This window comes from Anas acuta, chromosome 11, assembly GCF_963932015.1.
Source record: "Anas acuta chromosome 11, bAnaAcu1.1, whole genome shotgun sequence".
Taxonomy (NCBI): domain Eukaryota; kingdom Metazoa; phylum Chordata; class Aves; order Anseriformes; family Anatidae; genus Anas; species Anas acuta.
Genome location: NC_088989.1, coordinates 20,432,217 through 20,447,747, shown reverse-complemented (window position 1 = coordinate 20,447,747; position 15,531 = coordinate 20,432,217). Strand labels below are relative to the sequence as shown.

Genomic DNA, 15,531 nt, shown 5'->3' with positions numbered 1-15,531 from the left:
TGAAGAATCTATTTATATACAAATTCTAGTCCTTAACCAAAACTGCCTCAATGCCAAGCAGCTGGCCCAAATACAATTTTCTCAACATTTTTTTTTTTTACTATCTCAGAAACAAATAGTTATAAATCATTCACACATTCATAATACTTCCCCAAATTTAATAGCGCTTTACCACATATTTCTTTACTTAGCATCAATTTACTTAATGTAATGGCATGAATAAGAACAGTATGCTCATGAACTCTTGAGCCTTTTCAATTACAGGCAAGCCTTGATGCAGTCTGAACTTAAAATGAAGTTAGAATGGCATATTGCATGCCAAGGTCATCTTTGCTAGCCAGCCCCAACCTACAAAATTATACACAGATAATGTTCTCCATTTCAATAAACATTTTTAGTAAACCTACAATACCGGAAATTCCCTTTTTATCCTTATTATTTTCCCTTATTATCCTGTCATATTTAGATAATTACAATATATGCCTCAAGATTAATTCCCTAGATAGCTGAAGGTAGGCTCTTCTAATGAACTAGCGCAACTGTTGACACAAAACACCCCCAGTGCTTCCTATATCCTAAGCTGGTGCATAATGTGAATGTGGGACATTCCACTCCCCACTTTTGTGTAACCTGAACAAGGCCTGAGCAGCATCTTATCAGAGGAGTGGAACAAACTCTTCAGAGTTTCTCGATATAACAAGAGGCACTGGGGAAAAAAAAAAAAAAAAAAAAAAAAAAAAAAAAAAAAAGGAATTTTTAATGCATATTCTTCCCCAGGCAAGTCTCATATACATCTGGGGCCTAATGTCCAGCACACCAAAGTACTGAAGCATCCAATTTTCCTCATATTCCAGGAAGTTCGATGAAGCACTCAGTTACTCCGACTCCCCTCACCGCTCATTCATTTCAGAACATGGGGTTCTCCCAGAGGTCTTTGGTGAATAAATGAACTCCATGTAACCTCAGTGTAGGTATAAATGAATAAATGACTTAACAGTGTATGGACCTAAATGAATAAACCTCTATCATATTGAAAGACACCAGGAGTTTACCTAGGAAAAATCAGATGTAAAAGATTCTGCAGGACAACTAAGGTTGACAACATCTGGTCAAACTGTTTGACAGAACTCAAAATTCCATGGATATGTTTACTATAAAAGTGATGGTGCAATACAGCCTACAGCCAAATACAGCACTGAAAACTTTTACAACTTTGTTTTGAATTCTTCACTCCTATCAGTTGATAGTTTTAAAGAATAAATGTCAATCTCAGGCCCTTATACACAGCCAAACAAACCTATATATAATTTACTGTAAAGAAGATTTTAAAGCTTTTTTATAACAAAGTATAAGTTACTTACCCTACTACCACTATTACAAAATCCAATAAATTCCATCCATTTCTAACATACGCATTGGGGTGTAATAATAATCCATATGCTATAATCTTCAAAAATGTTTCAACTGTAAAAATTATCAGGAAGGCATATTCTACTTTTTCCTGTAAAAGACAAAGTACAATGAAAGACAATGTAATTTAGCAACTCTTTTACTAGTTACAATTTGCAGTAAGAGGGTAAATTGTATTGATCAGGACTATGGAGATATAGTTCTTCATGGCAGTTTATTTGTGGGTTTAATTGCACAGAATTTAATGATAGCTGCACTGACAAGGTTATAATCATATAATTGCATGGGATATTTCCTGTTTTCACATTCCACGAGAGAAAAAGACTCCAGTTCTGCAAACATGGAAGCACTCTGAGCCTTTGCTTATGTAAATAGTCCCACCCAATCAATAGTATTCTTTATATTCATTAAAACCAGAAAATTCTGTAGAATAGGGTCCTGGAAACATCCTTAAAAGGTACGCAGAAGTATACTTTCACTATTCTTCACATCAGCCTTTATTTAATTAGGACAGAGTTCCACCTAATAAGGGAGTTTGAGACAGTGTCATTATGTACTATGGAACTTCAAAAAATTATTGTAATCTATCTAGCAGGATCTTAATTTAATTATACTGTCTTACATCTTTTTCTTTTTTACATGGAAGTTTATATTGACTTATTCTTCCTTCCACATCACTACTATTGCTTTAAATCATCCAAATATGGTTGAAGAAATTTTAGTTTAATATATCACCACCTTGTATCATTGACATTCCAACTTCACATTTGCTTCAATACTTTTTTACAATATTATTAGCATCTTCATTTTTACCAAAAATCATATTTTAAACCAACATATACGTTGAATCTCTTTTCAGAGCTAGTTGGATAATATTTTTGTGGCTTTTTCTTTCTAGAGTAATAGCATATTTGATTTGGATAAACTGTAAAAATCACTGCTATCAAAACAGGTCAATTAACACATTTTTTTCTTTTTACTTTCATCACTTCATTGCTTTGTATAATATTTGTTTTGTTACCTGTTCTTATGTAAATATTAGAGCTAAGAATACAAGACAGAATTATTTTATTTTATTTTATTTGTTCAAGCACTCATGCCTATTGCTCACTATTACCACACACAGCATTAATTACATGGACCGTAATTGCTCAGTAAGGACTGCAAACATCTATGCAGCAAAGACATTACACACAAAATTATGTATTTGCTATTTGTTATACATCCTGACACTTTCACACACAATCAAATAAAGAACCAACACGGTCCATTCACAATTTAAAAGGAAGGTTTTTATAAACTCATGTGCAAGTCTGAATTCAAGGGGCCAGATTTCTTTTCCTCATGAAAAGGGCATTTAGTGTTGGTTATGTACAGGACATGATATATCCTTTTATAAATCTGACATTAGTGAATTAATAAATGGTAGAAGCTTATCCATAAATCACATAATCCAGTCCACTTCTAGCAAGTGGCAACATGGAATCACTATGAGAGGTAAGGGTTTCCCTAATGTGAAGCTAAGATCTGCTCATCTCAATCACATATGTCTGCATTTTCCCTCCAAATACTGCTTATAAACATTATAGATCTTCACCCAAAGCAGTTTCTCCTCAAGGTGCCTTCTATGGTACAATAATATGAATTATCAGCATTTCTGAGAACCATACTGCAAAAACGCTGAAATTCAACCAAGCCCTACCATGTATACATACCACAATAACAGCTATTTCTATCTGCCTGCATACAAGTCTGTAACTCGGGTATAGAAAGATAAATAATGTAAGACAACATAAGGAAGACAAAAATATTAGGTTGGCATTTGCTATAGGCAGAATACATATCAGTAGTCATAGTAGTAAAAACCAACATGAAACAAAAGTGAGGAAGCTTCATATATGCAAATTTCACCAGCTTCTTACCATGAAAGGAATGCAGGACTGAACCAACCCTTCTGGGCCATCACAACCAGTCTATCGTTATTATAAGGAAATATGCAATTTAATACTGCCCATGAACATACCAGATTCCACCCTAATAACCATCTTTGCCCTTCACTGCTCCCCTTCCTGGAACATCTTAATGCTCTACAGTTATTTGGGCTAGGAACCAGTCCAAGTCCCAGTGAAACTTGCTTAATAGTCATGTACCCTAGCAGTTCATTTGAATTACAGTTCACATCTAACAACTCTATCCTATCCACTTAGCACTCATCTTCCTGCACATCTTATTTCCCTTCTGTGGAAGCAGGACTGTTTCCTAGTTCTTAACCAGCATTGCAAACATTCTGTTCAAGCAATATGTGATACATGGCAAGCTCATTTTTTAAACCCAAAGTCTTACTGTCACTAGCTTACAATTTCCGGTTAACAGATCAGGGAGAAAAACGCTATTGCAATTTCAGTGTAATTACTATGAAGGTGTACCTTCCAAGTGAGGTGGGAAATGTTAATACTATGAAAACAAGCATTTTAGAGCAGCCAAGACAAAAGGAAATCACATTTTAGCACCAGTAAGAACCATTTTTGTTATGGATAAATATGGCATGTGGAATACACATTTTTAGCATGTTCATCACCTATCTTCCAATTTTTCAAATCTTCCTCTAGCCTGTAGACCCCAAAGATGATTATTGAATATTATTTTCATCCTACTATTTTTTAAGTTCTATCTGTTCTAGAATCAACAGAACAGTATCCTACTCCTCCTTCTTATGCTATTTTCTTTTAAAGTATGCTGGAATATGAAAGAAAAACAGCTACGGCGTGTGACCAAGATAAGCCCTGGTTTCTGGCCCACTGAAGACCCGTATCAGTTGGCACTAAAAGGAAACAGGCATTAGTACGGCTACTCCAAAGCAAGCCAGAGCTCTGGATAGGAAATTAACCAGCCACAGACAAGTCCCTTGTGACTCCTCCACAAGATCTGTTACCAGAAGGTAGAAAAGCTACTTCTCTCTTCTCTTTTGTTGTCTTCAACAATGTGAATTGGAAGACTCTACTCATTTCAGTTTGTTGATGTTTGTTTGTTTGTTTTAAAGAGAATTGAAAACTTTCATTTAACAGTTATTTCCCAACCAATGAGCTGATCCTGCAAACTCCATCTTTAACAAAACAAACTGACTGCTTTTAGGTGGGAATCATAGGAATGGGTTCTTACAGTTTATGCTATTTCTATCTGAAATTGTATTTCCCTGAAACTAAGCTTCAATCTCTGTAAAACGATATCATAAAAATATAGTGAGATGAAAATCAATTCTATTTTTACCATGCATATTCTCCTGCAGAGTTCTGTTAGTTTAACGATAGTGGAAAGCCCTGCACGTGCTTTTACTCATCCATTTTACTTTTGGTAGTTATTTTCATGAGTAAATTCTTAACTATTTTGTGCTTATCTAGTTCTTAAAAGACTAACATGGAAAAAAAAAAAAAAGATGTAAATTTGCTTTTGCAAGGCATTATGATAATTTTTCATTATTAGTCATTTTGTTTTAATTAGTTCATACAATGGTATTATTAATCTCATGCAGGGTAGATAGAATTCTCAGAAGTTTTAGAAAAGGTATAAAGAGTCCTAAAAACAAAAAGAAAGAATGAAAGGAAGAAATACATACTGGCACCCTGCTCCCTCAGTTCACAGGGTAGTTCTACCTAATACAAATTTAGTGCGGATCAAGACCGCAGGATGTCCACATCTGAACAGCAGCTTGAGTTCTGCACTCAGAGCATTCTGAATTGCAGTGCATGAATACAACTGAGAAGTCAGTGTGTGCCAAAGCAGAGGAGCCATACGAAATCTTGACAGCTGGACCAACAGAAATTCATGAATTTCAGAAAGAAGTGTAAAGTTCTGTACCTTGGGTAGAATAATTTTATTCTTCAACACAGGGTGAGAAAGGACCCAAAAGTCACAGTGGACACCAAGTTAAATATGCGTTCATTGTAAGACAAATTGCACACTGGGCTGCATTGGGAAGAGCATGGTCATCAAATTGTGGGAAATTAACTCTACACCGTGCTGTGAGGCTGCACTGCTACTGCACTTTGGGGCCTCTTAGTTCAAAAGCCATGTTGAGAAAGTGCAAACTCCAGCAAAGAAAAGATCTCCTCTCCCTCAAAAAGGAGGTTAAGAGAGAAGGACAGTGACTATATAGAAGAACAGTGGGCTATCTGCAGGGGAGTTACAAAGATGATGAAATCAAATGCTACGTAACAGCAGACAGTAAAATAAGGGGAAACAGCCACAAGCTCCATGGAGTTAAGAAAAACTTCTTTGCCAATAGGGCAATGTGTCACTGGAACAGGTGGCCTCAAAGCAGTTGAGATTTTGAAGATGCAGCTAGACAAAGGCACAGATGATCTGATCTAGTGCTGGCAACAGTTCTGCTATGAGATGAAGGTCTAGATAACCTCCAGAGGTTTCTTCCAGTTAATATTCCCGTTATTTTGATATATTTCAAATAATTCTCACGTGAGCACAGGGAAAAGTACAGACAGAATCAGGACAAGCACAACTACCTACATCCACTACACATTCAATATACGCCCCTGCAGTCTACGCAGTGTTGAGCATTGTACAACAGTTTTCCTTCTTTTCTGTGGAAAAATGGAAATGTGTGTCCTGGTTCCAGAGTTTGCCCTGAGATATGTGTATTCATAATGGATACAAGATAGAATTGGGGATGATGCTATTAACTGAGCCAATGGCACAAAGGAAGGATGCTTTTTTAACAGAATAGCCATTGGGCATTCTAAGACCCGATTTCTTGAAAACCCTGTTAAAAAGGAAAACATTTGTATACATTGACAACTAAAGAGGTAAATTATTCTCAATGCTGTTTCTTTGTTTCCTCCTTCTTCCTTACTCTCTTATTTTTTTCTTTCTTCCTTTTGTCTTTACATTTTCCTCCCTGCCTTCATGCTCTCACACTTTTTTTTAAATTCACATTGTGTCTTCCATGGGGTCCAGAGGAGTGATTTGGCCCACAAGTTAACACCAGTATCCAAAGTATACAAGCTCTGCTTTCTTTACAGACTGTTCTTCAGTAAGTGGGCAGCCAACAGATGTTCTTACACAAACTGCAAAGCTGACAACCTGCTCACCCTCAGGAAGGTACTGGCGGTCCCTCCTCACACTTCTGTCACCTCCTCCCAGTCACTAGGGATATCATCCATCTTTACCTCTGCAACCTAGGTAGATTTACATGCCATACACCACCTAGTGCATCCTAGTGCATTACTCAAAAGTACTCAAAGTGTAATCATCCCATTTTCAGTATTACTGCAAGGGCTGCAGAGGCAGGTTTTTTATGTAAAGCAGTAAGTGATAATTTAAGAATACAGATGGAAGAGTGCAGTTCTAATGGATTATGAGGAATGCATCTCTTATTTTTCTCTATGGTGGAGAAAACCATCCCTGCACTTATTTATTTTGTTTGTATTAGCTGAGATCTAAGCGAATAATTTATTCCATTAAAAAATGGAAGTAGGAACACTAAGAAATAAGACAACTGAACTGAAAATAAGGATATCTGTATGACTGAGTCCCTGAAAAATATCTGTATTGAAAAGCAACTGAAAAGACCATTTTGCTTCTACAGGCTCAATTAGGAATTGTATACAATTACTGACATCTATTATGGCACTTAGTCCTAGATTGCATCACAAAAGTATTGGATTAAAAACTGATAGCTGTAAATCTAAAGATGTTAAGGAGCACAAAAATGTGTTACTAAGGATCTAATTGTATTGCAGTACAGATTAAACAGTTTGTTCACTGACTTGATTCCAAGCAGAGCTAGGTCCTCTATCTTCTCAGGGGGCCAACTCCTGCCAGGCTGTCTAACACTTCTGTCAATGTTGCTCAAACCCTTGGAGTCACAGAAATCTCTTTACAAATATGTGATGCAACAACAGGACTGGTTAGATACATGGCCATTCTCATAATGCAACAGACCGTCACCCTCCACTTTGATATCAATAATTCAGCACCAAAAAAGGCTACCTTTTATCCACTGAGTTTCAGTGAAGTCATTAGAACATTTTCTCAGCAAAGAAATGTTTGCATTCTTATTTTAAGTAAATCAGCTTAGCAGAAACCCTGTTGCTCAGGAAGAAATCTTTTTTTTCCACCCTTGCCAGATGGCATACATTAGTCATCATTTATTATCCTCATATTTTCAAAATCTCTGAACAAAACAGGCAAAGCTACTGCTACATATTTGAACATGACACACTGAATCTCAGCATATAACTTAAGATGTCTCACAAGAAAATTGCTTCAAAATAAAAAGTCCTTGGTTTGCAAAACCTTAATATGTTATATAATTAAGAGTCTTCTCATATTAATTCCTACTCCCTGGGCATCAAAGATTTGGATTAATTCTTAACTGTGGAAATGTATTTTTGCATCCAAAGTAAATGCATGTATCAGAATAAAAACTGCTTATCAGATGAAGTGACTCCACTTAAGGGAAGTAATTGAACTGATCGCCCTTCTGCAGATCAGCCATGCAGAAAACCAGATACAGATATCATTTTATGTTTATGTTTGAACAGCAATGGTTCCTCACTTTTAATTGCTCCTAGGGCACCCTCTTCCCCACATCTCAGAGAATAAAGGTTTAAACAGATTTCATATTCTGAGGACCAGGATTCTCCCTGGAAAAGAAGTGCAGAGCTTGTGTAGCCAATATATCACAAGGAATCAGTTAAATGCTCACATGGACTCCACTTTCAGTAGCTAAATTTTCTGTACAGTTTTAATTGAGTAGTAGCGGTCCTCCTTACATAGTAACTGCTGAACAACTCTATTAAAAAGACACTCCATCTAGAAATACATACTAAAGAAAAAACATTTTTGCAAATGTGTGGACAAAAATCTGAGAGTTTTTTTTTTTTTTTTTTTTCTCCAAAATTCAACAGGCAGTAGCAGGAAAAGTAGAGGTGGCTAATCTACTTTCAGATGTCAACTTGTAATGTGTCTTTATGCATTCCGAAGTCTATTTGGGGGAAATCTATCCAGAAGTCAAAGTCTAAACACAGTCTTTAATTTACAAAAATTTCTACTACAAGTAAAAAAAAATATATATATATATAGCTTCTTCCACGGTTGTGAAAGTCTTGAAGAATAAGAAAGAAATGAATGTTTTTGCTCAGCGGTAAAATCGAGGGCAGCTCTGGGCAGGAATTTTTAAGAAATCTCTTCAGCCTTTTATAGCTTTTCATAGGACACAACCATACTACCAGAGATCCACATTTTGGCTCTTACTACTAGTACATCCACTAGCAATGTTGATATTTAAGAGTCATTACGAAACATGCATTCTATATTCAGGAGGTACTGCTGACACTAAGTAATTGCTACACACTGTGAGCATTTTTAAACCAGTTTATATAAAACTGAAGGGATGTCATGTTCTTAATAGCACTGCTGAATGACAGATCTCACTCACAGAATCATCACTGTTTCCAAACGTTTTCATCTCATTTGAACTGTGAATTCACAATGGTTTGGTACAGCCACAATTAATAGTTCCACTCTCTAGACCTCAAGCAGGCATGTACGCATGCAAGAAAAGAATGCGCAATGGGACAGATCAGAAATACTGGGCACAGCCGATGAGCAAAATGGATTTGTAAGCCATATGCTAAAATGTAATTAAATTCAAGTGCAATTAAATTCTGCTTTTTGACCAGTGTAATCTGATCTAAAATTTGAATAACTTAAGTCACCAAGACAGTATCTCAATTTTCAAAAACAATTTTAGGTTGCACTAATGCCCATGCTTTCATCTGCCAGATGCTGGCAGCCACAGATAGATGACTAAGCAGATCATGTTTAACACTGATTACTTTTTTTATTTCCTGCAGTCACTTCCCCTAAATGCGCTGTAAACCTGCATTTCACCTTTGAATGTGATTGCTTCTTACACATTTAATCATGTGGGTTTTTTTTCCCATTTTACCTTGTAAATAACACAATTATGGAGATATAGTTACATACCTCAGTTCTATAAAGAATGATTTGTACAGACAGGAAAATGGTACATCCAGATGACAAGTTTTCATGTTTAAACAAGCCTCTGTGTAGACACATTCTATTTTTGTACATGCTGTACAAAATTGTTGCATTTTCTATGTGTATGTTATTACACACACTATTCCTACTCTCCTACATTCCCTTTTACAGCACAGGCTTTTTCTGATTCATATTGTTCTGAAGGAACAAGGTAAATGGCATGATTTTGGAAAAGTACTCATGAGTGACTAAATATGTAACTGACCCACCAATTTACCATCTACTGAAAAATTATCAAAAAAAAAAAGTCAATAAAGTATTTCTCCATGAAAAGGAAAATTTGAGTTCTTCTGAGTACAGTACATCACTTAGCAATAACTATACTTACAAAGTGTGAAAGGCAAGTTGTAGAAATGCCAATAGATATCGGCATGCAAGTTTCAACCCTAAATCCATACTAACTCAAACTGAAGATTAAGCACAGACGCCAAAGGATCTGAATTGCACAACAGAAAGCAGGTCAAGCAAGCAATAAAGAATATAACTCGTATAGAACACAAATTACTTGGGCGTATTTCTGTTGCCCTCTTATTTAATTGATAATATTCAGGAAAATAAACTCAGCAAAGTAAGAAAGTAGGAAACAATGCTTATGTATACTGTCACATATTTTTACCTTATGCAGTTGACTAGAGTCAGTGTCGAGAGATGAATTAAACATGTATCTAGTCAGAAAACAGCATTAAATAATCTTAAATATATTTTGGTACTCTCCAGAAATTTTGTTTATAAGGGAGCAGATTTTGGCTGGACACTGTGGGGAGGGAGGGAACATACTCAAATTCTCAGAGAATTTTTAAACCAAGAGAACATTTTAATCCCTGTAAATTCGCCTCTGACCGTACAGAAACCAACAAGCAGAAAACAAACAGGTGCACTGACAGAAACAAATCCGGTACTTTGTAAACTTACGTTAGAACATAGAAAACTTTCAAATGTTCTGAGACTAGTAACAAGCCCACATTTTATGTTTAACTAGCATTTCTTTAAAACAGGCTTCCCAGAATGTTTGAAGTGAAATCAAAAAAAAGGGGCAAGGTGGGTTAAAAAAAATGCATTTCAGCATGCATTTCATTTACCAAATAGAAATATATTAATGACTACCAACAAAGATGACATACTTTTCATTGTCTTCAATCTACTATGCTTACTATGCTTATATATTCTCTGTTCTGGTCTTTTCCACTCCCTTTCCCCTCCCTGCTTTTTTTTTTTTCCTTTTTTTTTTTTTTTTTCTTTTTTGTGGGAAAGCAGAGCTCCCTACATTCACTTTAAGAAGGATTTAAGAAGGATATGATTTACTGTTGTTACTTTCATTTATTTTATTTGGAAAATTAAACAAGCTAATAATTTTAGTCTTTAAGTCTTTTCATAAGCTAGCAGTAGGATTTAAACTTTTAAATGAACAATGAATGAAAATGGCTTTAATTTCAAATATTCTAAAATACACTAAAAAATATTTCAAAATAAGGCAGTTCAGTCTGCCACGTATTCCCTTGTCCTTTTCACTTTCTTTTCCCCTCCCCAGCAAGTGTCTTCAAACATAACAGTCTACAAGATTCATTGTATTTATTTCATTTTTTCTTTCCTTTGCACATGTTGAAACAGAGCAGAGAAATAAAGCAGGACAGGCTACAGAAGTGAAGCATTTTTAAAAATCAGTAAGTGGTTTAGAATGCTAGAAGATAAAAATCCTCTAGACTGGGATAATAACAAAGAAGTTTGATCAAAGAAATGTGTATGTAGCTCTTTGTTTCTTGTTTAATGTTTCCCAACATCAGACCAACATTAGAATTTCACATGGATGGTACCGAATGCAATGCATGTTGTGGATATGATGCTTGTACACTGCAAAGTATGGTAGGTAGATAACATGTTCAATTGTGAAAAAATCTAATGGCTTTCTGGTAATGACATGCTACATATTCTACATGTTCTATAACCTCTTCATATTTTTTTTTTCTACGAAGAATTTCTTATATAGTTAGATATACATTAATTTACATTGTATTTGTTAGAAGGTAGTATGCAGTATTGCACTATAAAAAATAACTCTCAGAGTAGTTCTGGGAAGACTGCATTACCTATGAGCAGACAGCCTGCCAGAGCATTAGGAATCATAAACTACAAAAACGTCAACAGCAATTATGTTAATGAAATAAACTTTTACCTATAGGACAGGGCAGCATAGAATACTTCTTATAGACACTGTTCAAAACAAAGATGTGAAGAACAGAAATAGAGTTTATCTGAACTGACAGTAGAATTGTCTGCAATACCCATGAAAATGCAAAGCAAAACTTTATCCTTGATTTCCTCAGTATGCTGAACAACTTCTACTACTTATCCTCACCTACGATTGTCTCTGTACCAAATAACTGAAGTGTCTAATAAAAACTTTACCCCTCAGTCATCAAAAAAAATCCAAGCTTTTCTCCTGACAAGATATTGATGAGTTAATACTTTGTAGTAAATTCCAAATATGCAAAATTTAAACTGACTGAAGAAACTGGGATTTTCCTGCAGGAAAACAATGCAGAATGATTCCCATTTCGTGTGGCCAGTAATTAACTATTTGGATAACGATGAAAGGAAAGACCTCTATATTTCTTTCAACTGGAACAGAAGGTTCAATGAACATGAGAAGTGCATTTTCTTTATTCATCAGACTAGTGAGTGTCAGATTGTTCTGGCCATTCCATAATCACGAAAATGCTGATTTCTGGAGCAAACAGTTGCAAGGAGAACTGTACTCCTTTACCATAATAGTTTTCAATGGAAACCTTTTGCTCCCTAAAATAAAAGATATTAGCCCGTACATTCCTTGCAGATGTGGACCACAAGGAAAAGAATTAAGAGGTGGAATGGTTCTCTGTACACATCAAGGAGCTCCAAGAGAGAAAAAATAGCACAGTTAAAACACCAAATTCATACTGTCCACATACGAGATCAGTGACATATATGTCTTCATTTCATCTGTGCTCAGTTACTTGTAGACTCTTCTGAAAATTAATATTAAAAATGAAGAACTTATTTACCTAGTTTCTAGTAATGGCACCATGTTGAAGACTTACTATTTTCTTTATTTTAACCTATATGCCGCACTAGCAAAGTGTTCAGCAGAAGTAACGATAAGTGTACTAGCTTAGAAAGAAATAAACATCTAGAATACTACCTATAGTCATTGCTGAAACGCCAGAAATACTTACAGAATTAAAAACTAAATTGAAAGAAATTGAATGAAGTTGAAAAAAAACATTTGTTTGTTTGTCATCCCTTATACCTTTTAATTCAAATAAAAAAGATTTCTTACATAGTATTCCCTCCCCCCCAAAAAAATCTTTAAAAACTACTCAAAGGCAATGTATTAGACATGGCCTAAAATAACTATATCAATTCCTGTGATCTACAAATCAAACCTTAGTGATAGTCTGCAACTTCTGATAGAAAGAAAAATATGAAACTGCCTGGCCTGAAGCCAAATTTCTTTCTTCTCTACAGATGAATCAGTTTTTATTCTCTCTTGTCAAATGCTACTAACATTAATTAGTACTCCTCCAGTAGCTGCTGCAATTACAGATCCTGATTCTGCAAGTGACTAGGCTTGTTTGTTTTTTAAATCACCTAGCTAGCCTTAATATTAAAGGCAGTAAGCAGTGCTCAGAAAATCTCACACTTCTAAGAGTATCCTTGCAATTTCAGTTATAACACAAAGTAATTATGTTCCTTTCATTCCAACACCATTTAGTAGCACAGGAGATTAATTTAGGTTGAATTTCTTATTCCATTTTCCACTTCCCCACACAGAGCAATATTTATCAGGAAGATTGTCTTGTTTTTATTATTCCTATCTGAACTGCATCTAAGCTTTTTTCACTTATTTCAGAGATCAGTCTTGATTTCCACAGAACACCCTGTCTGGAACTATATATTTGTAAGTACTCTGTCACAGTTTCAAGTTCACTTCTAGTATCTCTATAAGGCAGTTTGAGTATACCAACACCTGCTTTTTCCCCACCCATAAAACAGCTCTCCAGGTGATGTAAACTAACCCAGTCCCTGTAACTTTCTTGCAGCTACTCAGTGAAATAGCCCCTAAAGCATATTTACAAGTTGTGTTCTCACAAGTAATTATATGGAATGAGATACTTCCCATTTGGAAAATATCTTTTTACACCTCAGGAACTGTAATCAGGTCTACCAAAACTACTTTCAAGTAGGCAAGAGAAATGATTACTTTTATTAGATACAAATCACAGAGACATAGAATGCATTCTTCAGTTGTATGCACAGAATTTCATCAACACTCCTTGCTCAAGATGTTTATGTGGAGTCAGTCCTGCATTTTTCCAACTTCTACTTCCATACTTGTGAAGATGAAAAAATGATCGTTAGGAATTCAGCCACAGCTTGGCTACTTTGATCTCATACATTCTATAGAAAAGTGCTCATAAATTCATATGAGACATTTGTATGTGTTTTCTAATGACACACAGCCTGTCTGGCCCACCTGGACAGTCCATCCCAACTGTCATTTTGCCAATGAGAGAGTATGTACAGCCAAAAAGTCAAAGTCTATGTATTATAGTTAAAAAAGGGCACTTAGTACATTTAAGTGAGGATTCAAATACATGAAAAAGGCAGAACAAAAATCAAGAGAGTTGGTTCTTTGGTTTAAGAATATACAAACACTAGCAATGAACAGGCATATTATGGTACCAGTGCTTATCGGACTGTGTTAAACTGTAGCTAAAATCTTGATGTAAAACTATTTGGCTGGACAGAATGAATCACCATCATTTGTTAAAAATACCAGAAAAACTACTGTATTATTAATAGCATTCATCACCTCCAGAAGAAGGAGATAACCCATTATATTGTAAATCTAAGGTGTCATTTGTTAACCTATCACTCATTGTCCACGCAGGATGGATTAGGGCCACAATGTCCTCCTTTGATTTTGAACGTTTTATGTTATCTCTCAAGTATGAAACTGTTTACAATACAGGAGAAATTCGGATTACAACAGCAGAGAATTCTGCTGTCACATAAACATACAAAAAAATAAGAAACTTCATCACCTCTAATGAATGTGAGTGTCTAAGTGAGAACATTTTACAGCCAGAAAAGTTGAATTCAAAATGTTATGACTCCCACTGTTTGAGTGATTTGAAGATTGAAGAAAGCTCTTATGAAATTTTATTATTTTATTTTAAGTTTTAGTAAGTGTAATAACTAAGATACAAATCTCTCCATCTTAACAGCCTGGAAAGGCATTAAGACATGGAAATAAATTTATATTATCCTTTGATCTTTGAAATAGCTATTTGACGCACTGACATATATTCTCACAATCCAGTACTACAATATGCAATGGCCAGTATAAATACTGGAAAAACTGAGGTTTGAAACCCTTAACCCAGGATAAAAGCTAAAAGGAAGTTCCTCTGCAAGTCCTTAAATCAAAATTACTTTAGCATAGGCAAATACCATTTTATACTCTTTTGTTAATGGGACATTTTACATTGCAAATTTTCTACTGTATAATTCCATAACAAACACCAATCCTCTGAATCTGGAAAGAGTTGAGGGTCTTCATCTTTGCAGAAAAGATGTTCCACTCTGCAAGATGAGACATTCAATACTCTGCAATATGAAGTCTTCAAAGATGAACAAAATGCTTTAATTAAAACTTTTGCTCAGTGCTATTTCTAACTTAGGATTTGCCAAAGGCATTGTTTTACTCGTGTTTCGATGGAATACTTAGCAAGCGTGAAATAGATGGCATCTCCTCTGTAGCAAAAGTGAAAGGTTGACTTCTGCCTAGGGCATCTTTTATTTTCTATGAAAGCTTAGAGGTAGAAACTGAAGCATGATAATTGAACCTTGAAGAAAAAAGTAGTGACATTATAACAACTGTTTGCATGAAGCGATAAATATTTTGTATTGAGTTATTTAATTTTTCAGATTAAATTGATGGTGTTAATAAACATTCTGATAGTTGGTAAACCCTGCTTATATGGCTCCAAGTAAAGGGGCAGG

The 15,531-nt window shown here is 35.2% G+C and overlaps 1 protein-coding gene across 10 annotated transcripts in view; it reads right to left on the bottom strand.

Moving 5' to 3' along the window:
• CACNA1D (calcium voltage-gated channel subunit alpha1 D) overlaps positions 1-15,531 on the bottom strand; it is a 244,308-nt gene that overhangs the window by 123,243 nt on the left and 105,534 nt on the right. For all 10 annotated transcript variants that reach the window (XM_068694613.1, XM_068694612.1, XM_068694614.1 and 7 more), the window contains exon 4: positions 1,362-1,501. In XM_068694613.1, coding sequence (XP_068550714.1) covers positions 1,362-1,501 — 140 coding nt within the window. The remainder of the gene's footprint in view (positions 1-1,361; positions 1,502-15,531) is intronic.